The sequence below is a fragment of the Lacerta agilis genome, chromosome 2 (assembly GCF_009819535.1).
Source record: "Lacerta agilis isolate rLacAgi1 chromosome 2, rLacAgi1.pri, whole genome shotgun sequence".
Taxonomy (NCBI): domain Eukaryota; kingdom Metazoa; phylum Chordata; class Lepidosauria; order Squamata; family Lacertidae; genus Lacerta; species Lacerta agilis.
Genome location: NC_046313.1, coordinates 105,654,223 through 105,662,443, shown reverse-complemented (window position 1 = coordinate 105,662,443; position 8,221 = coordinate 105,654,223). Strand labels below are relative to the sequence as shown.

The following is an 8,221-nucleotide window of genomic DNA, read 5'->3' as shown; positions in this document are numbered from 1 at the left end:
TTATGTTATTATAATACAGTGGACCCTCCGGATATGAACCTAATTCATTCTGGGGGGGGGGGTCCTTCCGCAACCCGAAAAGTCTGTAAGCAGAGGCACCGCTTCTGTGCACACACGTGTCGCAATAGAGCACTTCTGCACATGTGCGCGTGGCGAAACCCGGAAGTATACACTTCCAGGTTTGCCGCATTCACAACCCAAAGTTTACATATCCAGAGGGATACGTAAGCAGAGGTACAACTGTATTCATTCATTCATTCATTCATTCATTCATTCATTCATTCCCTGCCTTTTCCCCTGACAGGGACCCGAGACGGCTTACAGAGAAAAATAAGAACAGCTAAAAACAAATAAGAAAAACAATAATTAAAAACAAACAAACAAACAAACAAACAAACAAACACTGATAGAATTAAAATTACATATATACATATATTTAATCTTTTAAAGCCATACAAATGATCACAATAAAAACAGCATGGCACCAGCCCTTTTGTTAGAAACAATCAGTTCTCCAAAGGCTCCAAAGAAAGTCTTCACCTGCCAGCGGGAGGACAACAAGGATGGAGCCAGTCTGGCTTCTCTAGGGAGGGAGTTCCAAAGTCTGGGAGCAGCCACCAAGAAGATCCTTGAGGTTTTTTTAGTACGGAGAACAAGATGTCTAAAGCAGAGTGTGTAGCTAATTATGAATGGGGACACATGGAGATACTCAAATGAGTACAGATCCCTTCCAACAAATCCAGTGAAGCTCTGTGCTGCACAGCTCGGAATAGATTTTGTTGTCTGCAAAGGCGCCACAGCTGCCTTCTTCAGGTTGCATTTCTGGAAATCTGTGGTGAAAAGGGATGAAAGCGCTGTCAGTGTATGTATACATTGAATTTCCTCAGTATGCCCTGAAGGTCTTGCTGAAGCTAAGCAGGTCAAGGTCTGGTCAATACCTAGATGAATGACTGCCTGGGAACCCCATGTGATGGAGGAATGGCATCTTCCATGGTGGAAGAAAGATGGAACAGAAATATAAGAAAATGAAAAGAAATGAAAGTGTTGAACAAGGCAACCCCACTGAATTCAACAGGGCTGATGTATCAGGAGGCAATTTTGGACTGGGCTCTTAGTCTTTCAGGTGCTATAAGACCCTTTGGTATATGCTTTGTGTAGTAAAGATGAGCAGAGCTGCAATACCTTTAAGAAGTGTAAAGGTAAAGGGACCCCTGACCATTAATTAGGTTCAGTCGCTGACGACTCTGGGGTTGCGGCACTCATCTCGCTTTATTGGCCAAGGGAGCTGGCGTACAGCTTCCGGATCACGTGGCCAGCATGACTAAGCCGCTTCTGACGAACCAGAGCAGCACAGGAAACACCGTTTACCTTCCCGCCGGAGTGGTACCTATTTATCTACTTGCACTTTGTGCTTTCGAACTGCTAGGTTGGCAGGAGCTGGGACCGAACAACGGGAGCTCTCCCCGTCGCTCACTGACCTTCTGATCAGCAAGCCCTAGACTCTGTGGTTTAACCCACAGACATGGTAACCTCTACAGTTTTCCTTATCGTAGCTCTTCTTGCAAGTTCATCATGCAAAACTATTGATTTGCACAATTTTCCCTACACAGGTGTTTCAGTACTCACAATTTCTCCTTTAACAAAGAGCCATTGGTCCAGATCCATTTCTTCTTTGGTGATGACACGGTAAGTCCGATCCATACTGAATTCCCATTTTTCTGGATGAATTCCTGTAAAATGTGATTTAATTACATAAACACAGTGCTTTTTTCTTAAAAAAAAATGTTTAGAGGTACTTTCATTTTCCTACTCGTATTGAAATACTGCCCCTCAATGAGACCAAACTTAGCTTCACAAAATGTTTAGGGGTATGTGTACCCCTGCGTACCCCCAGAAAAAAAGCACTGCATAAACAGGATGTGGACCCCAGGCAAAGATCTTACAGTGTGGTGGATGGGGAGCTGGGGAATAGGTCTTAGCACCTACACCTGCCCTCACAAGTCCTGAAAGCCTTCATGTGCCCATATTATTTTAATTTTTTGCAGTGAGGCCTATTACTTCAGTGAGAAGCATTTAAATTCTTTTGCAGCTGTGGGAAATCCTAGAAATTGCCAGAAATGGCTGGTTGCCTCAGTGCAGCAGTCTGCTGCCTACAATTTGGTGCTGAAGAAGAAACACGACAGGTAACTTCTCTTTGGGATTCCCCTTTCAGGTTGATATGAGGACAAGGGTGCCGCCTCCTTGATATCTTTCCCCAACACCCTCTCCGCAGTCTATACCCTGGGAATACAGAGGCTTTGTGTGTGAGTAGTTCTCAGATCCAAGGAATAGACCAGTGGTATCTAGCTTGGAGGTACTACATCTTGAACCACTTTTGTCACTTTTAATCAGCTTTGGCTGGTAAGTCAGCTGTGGCTAATGGGTCAGATTCAACTAAATAGTTGTGGGGTGTATCATCGCTGAAGCAGTCAAATACAACATTTCTTGTTGCCTAGAGTGGACACACAGGGGAATGTTGTTCCAGACAGGGAGGACTTCCTGTCATACCTGCTCTGGAGCCTCCTCCCCCTGTTTGTGACCAGGTAGATGGACGTGACCCTAGCAGACCCTACAAAAGGGCTAGCCATGAAGCCATCTTCCTCTTTTTGCCTTTTTCCATTTTCTCCTTTTTCCATTTTCTCCTTTCGGACTCCTCTTCTGGCTCTTAGCCAGCAGCACATGGCTCATCCTTACAGAGGATGGAAGCCACAAGGTAGAAAGTCTGAGGTCTAGCTCAGACTTCTTTGCTCTCCAAATGTAACTGTAAAGCCTGCCTTCAGATTTACTGCTATGAACTGAATGTAAGTGAACCTTACTCTTATTTTTAAAGAAGACGACATGTTGTTGTTGTTGTTGGGAAATAGAAGGGAAAATTTACCAGGAACAGTCCAGACTGGACAAGCCAGACTGGATCGCTTAACTTAAATGATTATAACGAATCCATCAACTTGCTTCCAGCAAAGTGTGAGGAAATGTGCTCTCCTGCTTGCTCACTTGAGTGAGTGAGGAGGGATAATATTTAATCAATATATCCTCTCCTACTTTCCTCAAGAGTCCCACAATAGCTGCATTAGTAGGTGTCAGCGCAATGATTCCCACTTGTGCAATGGGAATTTCCCCCTCTCCTCCTCCTGGGCCCCCCATTCCTCCCCCAAATTGGCTCTGGGGGTCAGGAGAACCCCAGAACAGCACATGGCGGGAGGAGAGGGGGAGATGGTTCCATTAGGCAAGCAGAGATGCTTGCTCTGATGGAGCGATCTCCTTAGCAATGCTTTGAACCTTACCCCATCTAAGCTAATGAGCGTTCCCCCACATCAAATGGGGAGCGCCTTTTTGCACGGTCGCGAGTAGACCCATTGGATCACAGGTGCAGCTCCTGGTAGTTGGTCTTAGCATCGCCTTCCCCAGGTTGGGATACCTGTGGACTCTACCTACTCTATCAGGTTTCGCCTTTCCCGCAGCAATTCATCGCAACTTTGGCGGTTGCAGGCCTTGGGCGGAATCCTTTAGTCATCTACAAGATTGGGGGCGTGGGGTGGTGACCCTCACCCCCATTGTGGTGGTGATAACAGGGTTCCCGTTAAAGGGGTCTCAGGGGGAGGCATTGACCATACGCCCAGGGTCGTCACTGCGCTCCCCTTCCAGCGGCGGCGAACATAGGGGGGCGATGTATCTGCTTGAACATATGTTCTCCAGACTAGCCCACTCCCCACTCATGCTGGATAACCCTGAAGTTACCCAGAACCCCAGCTGGGGGGCTGGGAAGGATAAATGCCCAATGCCTGAGCCAAGGTCTTCCTACACCTGAATATTAATAAAGTTGTGGCCAATTTAATCCCATAGAACATTGTCACGCGTCGTTATTTCCCTCAGGGGCTGCCCGGGGTTCGGGGGATTCCGCCTGGCCGCGCAAAAACATGCACTGCAGTTCATGCGTTGATAACCTCCTGACTAGAATACTGCAACATGCTTTCTTGCAAGGATCTGGTTGGCCACTGTGGGAACGGAATGCTAGACTTAGATGAGCCTTTGGCCTGATCACCTGGGTTCCTGTCATGACATGTAGTCACATGAACAGATGGATCTCAAAGCATGAAAGTTTCCCATATGTACTTCAGTGCCCCTTCGAAACTACGGTGTAGTGTATACTACTTTTGACAGTGATCCTTCACATTGCTGGCTTACGCCTTAATAAGGGCGAAAGAGTAAACATTCTGTAATAGAGATAAAGCGTGGAAGAGTAAAAATTCCATGTCTGGATTGAATATTTTGTACCTTTTCTTCCTGATCATCAGTCATTAGTAGGTGAGACTTCTTGGCTATACAGTCTTCCTTGCTCTTCTCCCAGGACTGAATCGTTTTAGAAAACCAGTAGCATTTATTCTTGTGCAGGCGCCACTGCATGGGGCACAAGTGGCAACTTCCATTCCCTAAGAAGAAAAATTCCCATTGTTTTTAATTGGATTTATACCCCACACAATCCGTACTTTTCAGGCTAGTCTTTCGTCATTCAGCTTCATGAGTAGCAGATCTCTCTCAGCAGTTTACAGAACGATGTTATTTGCATATTATTGATTATTAAATTCCCACTGTTTTTAATTGGATTTATACCCCACACAATCCGTACTTTTCAGGCTAGTCTTTCGTCATTCAGCTTCATGAGTAGCAGATCTCTCTCAGCAGCAGTTTACAGAATGATGTTATTTGCATGTTATTGATTATTAGCTGGAGAATAATAGAAGTCTCGGTGGTTTTAGTAGTAAATGTATGGTATTCTGTCAGTTTCAAAGAACTGAGGCTCAGCAAACAGAATGCGGCCAAAGATAGGCACAGGGCAATTCAAACTTCAGGCTGGGAGTAGGGCTACATACATATAAGCAGTTGTTCCATTCCTCCTCTCCTCAGTTACTCATTTTCCCAGTGCTAAGCTCAGTTCTCTACGTTTTCAAATCAGTTTGTAATTTGCTGCACTATCAGCAGTGGAGAGATGGGTGGAGGAGGCCTTATGCACCAGTCCAGTGACCTCTCCTTCCTCATTATAAACACTAGGGGGTCAGGGCTGTGCCCAGAGTGCCTGTGACTCTAGAACAAATGCAGAGAAACTGAAAACTCATCAAATGAGATTGCGGGAAGTTTATTCTTAGTTAGTACAAATGCCAGGTCCCCCCCCCCTTTCCCTCAGTCTAATGCAGAATATAAATCCTTCGGGCACGAAAAGGTGTTAATCTTACATTGTGTACCACGTGTGTTTCAGGGCTGGCCCACCCGTGGGGCAAGGTGAGGCAACTGCCTCAGGTGGTCGGATCCATAGGTGCAGCAGACCCAGCATCCAAGGATACACCTCCCACTGCTGCTGCAACCATGGTGTCAACAATGACTGTGGCGCGATCATTAGAGGCTGGGTTTCAGGCCTCCTCAGCATCACACTAGAGCTGCCTCTTGACAAATAGGAGGCACTACTAGTCTTCCCCCCCAGAAGGAAATGGCAGGGGCTGCCCTCTGGGGTCTTCTCATCTGCACTCCAGCAGTGCCCTCTGGCTGCCTGGCGGAGCGCAGGAGTGTGAGTTGGCCGGCCACACCGCGCTCTCCGGCTGCCTGGCGGAGTGCGGGAGTGTGAGTTGGCCGCCCGCGCTGTGCCCTCCGGTTGCCCGGTGGAGCGCGGGAGTGCGAGTTCGCTGACCGCGCCCTCCGGCTGCCCAGCAGAGCGTGAGTTCGCCAGCCGCGCCAGGGTGCCTGATATGCTTAAGACGGCCCTGTTCCCAATGTAGATCTTCAAACACCCCTTCTTCCCTGGTGGGGAAGGAGCCATTTTGTGGTTTGCCTCAGGTGGCAAAATGTCTTGGGCCGGCCCCACCAAATGTTAAAATAACAGAAATAGTCTCCAGTACGGTAAGCCCATAACTTACAGGCGCATTTAACACGTTCAGCTTTCCACATGTGGCAAACAAACAACAACAACAACAACAACAACAACAACAATACAGGGGAAGGGGTTCTGAGAAAAGTGGCTTTGGCAATCCCAACCACCGTGGAACTCAATGTGCTTTGACTATATGCGATTCCGGGTTTAGGCGCGATCCCCACAATGTAACTCCTGTATCAGTTGTGGGTTTACTGTCCTTCCGCTGAAAATTTCTTTCAGGGCTGCATTTTCCGGAGCTGAGCACTAGGTGTCGCTATACATTTAGAATATAATTTTTTTAGTAACGACATTTTACTTGGAAAGCGCAGCAGAGGCAGATCAAAGGCATAGGCACGTCTCAGTAACTTATGAAATGAATTTACCCGTCTCACACAATTTTTCTTTCAGAGTAGACCTGAAATCCTCTGATGCTTTGTTTCCTTCACATCCTGCAGGGCTGTACTGAGTTGTGTCTGGAGACCATTCAGATGCTTTGACCTGTTTTTCAGGATCCTGTGGAGTTTTATTTATAACTGGGGAGGAGAAAGATTTAGGAAGATTTTTTTTTTACTATGTTGCAAATTTAAAGCTTGATAGTACTGCTGGCTGAGGAGCAACCTCCACAGCGCCCTCCACTTTTGGGTTCTTTAGGTGTCTTGAACCACAACTCCAAGCGGCCTCAGCCAGCATGGCCATGATGGTACTGGTGGGAGTTTTAGTCCAAAACATGGAGGGCACCAGGTTGGGCAAAGCTGCTCTGCTGACTTCCACAGGGATTCGCAAAGCTGCTTTGCAAAGACCAAGCTGTCCTTCTGAAGCCAGCAATGGGCTGAGTTATTTTACATTTTTATTTATTTTAGAATCCTTATGGATTCAAAGCAGCTTCGTAAAATGAGCAAACGGTCAATGTAAAATAACAATATTATTTTTTTTTTTAAAAAAAATCACAATAAAGCAAAACAAGATAAAATTCAAAACTTAAAAGCAATGTTTTTTGCCTGTTGTAAGTTTAATTTATTATGGTTTTCCAAAAATTGTTATGTTATAGCTAGACCCCCCCAAAATATGAAGCACGTTCTGATTTGCTGCTCTGCACCTCCACCATATCTAAACTGTGCTGCTGTATATATGATTAAGTCATACATGTCTCAGATACCACTAGAATACTAATCAATATATCTTTATTTTAAATTTGTGCACAGAGTCTGCTGCAGGATATGTGGTTGCATCCATGACTACTTCTTCTGAGACATCCCCCCCAATCCTTTGCCACAATTACATGGATATGAATTCTTAGATATGCCCACACTCATAATTCTGCTATATATCTTACTCAGAAGTTGTTGGTTCTGTTTGTTTATCACGAGGTTTTCAAATTGGTTTATGTCTCTTAAATGGCAATGTTTCCTTAGCAGGCCATAGTCAATATCATAGGTAGGCAAACTATGGCCCAGGGGCCGGACTCGACCCAATCACCTTCTAAATCTGGCCCATGGACGGTCTGGAAATCAGCGTGTTTTTACATGAGTAGAATGTGTCCTTTTATTTAAAATGCATCTCTGGGTTATTTGTGGAGCCTGCCTGGTGTTTTTACATAAGTAGAGTGTGTGCTTTTATTTAAAATGGATCTCTGGGTTATTTGTGGGGCCTCCCTGTTTTTTTACATGAGTAAAATGTGTGCTTTTATTTAAAATGGATCTCTGGGTTATTTGTGGGGCATAGGAATTCGTTCATTTTTTTTCTTCAAAATATAGCTCACCCCCCCCCCCCCGCCAACGTCTGAGGGACAGTGGACTAGCCCCCTACTGAAAAAGTTTGCTGGCCACTGGTCAAATATGGCTAGCTTGAAAATACTGAAAGAAGAAGGATGTTTTTGCCTCAGTTAGAATCATAGAATTGTAGAGGCTGAATAGGCCAAAAGGGTTGTGTAGTCCAACTTTCATTGTTTATTGCATCAGATTTCCATACATGCATATTTATAATTTAAACACAAGGCAGTGTTAATTTCCAAAACCTATAATTTATCGGCTGAAGCCATAAATGCAACAGCTCTACTTCACGCAGTGAAAATTCCCAGTGTTCAAGTATTTCATGCCAGTCATAGGAAAAATATTTCCTGCTTAAGCTTGAAGACTGGACTGTGCTGCGCTGCTGAAGAGCATGCTGACTCTACAGCCAGCTATTCAACACCAGGATATTCTGTGCTCACCCTTTTAGCTTATGTTAACATAAAAAAAATGCTTGTAGGTTTCAGGCAGGTGACATTCCCATGCCAGGAAT

The 8,221-nt window shown here is 45.3% G+C and overlaps 1 protein-coding gene across 1 annotated transcript in view; it reads right to left on the bottom strand.

Moving 5' to 3' along the window:
• Positions 1 to 493: 493 nt before the first annotated feature.
• LOC117042380 overlaps positions 494 to 8,221 on the bottom strand; it is a 50,186-nt gene continuing 42,458 nt past the window's right edge. The window contains exons 11-14 of the mRNA XM_033141927.1: positions 6,325 to 6,474; positions 4,315 to 4,469; positions 1,627 to 1,730; positions 494 to 830 (exon numbers count right to left, since the gene is read on the bottom strand). Of these exons, the coding sequence (XP_032997818.1) occupies positions 710 to 830; positions 1,627 to 1,730; positions 4,315 to 4,469; positions 6,325 to 6,474 (530 nt within the window). The 3' untranslated portion in view covers positions 494 to 709. The remainder of the gene's footprint in view (positions 831 to 1,626; positions 1,731 to 4,314; positions 4,470 to 6,324; positions 6,475 to 8,221) is intronic.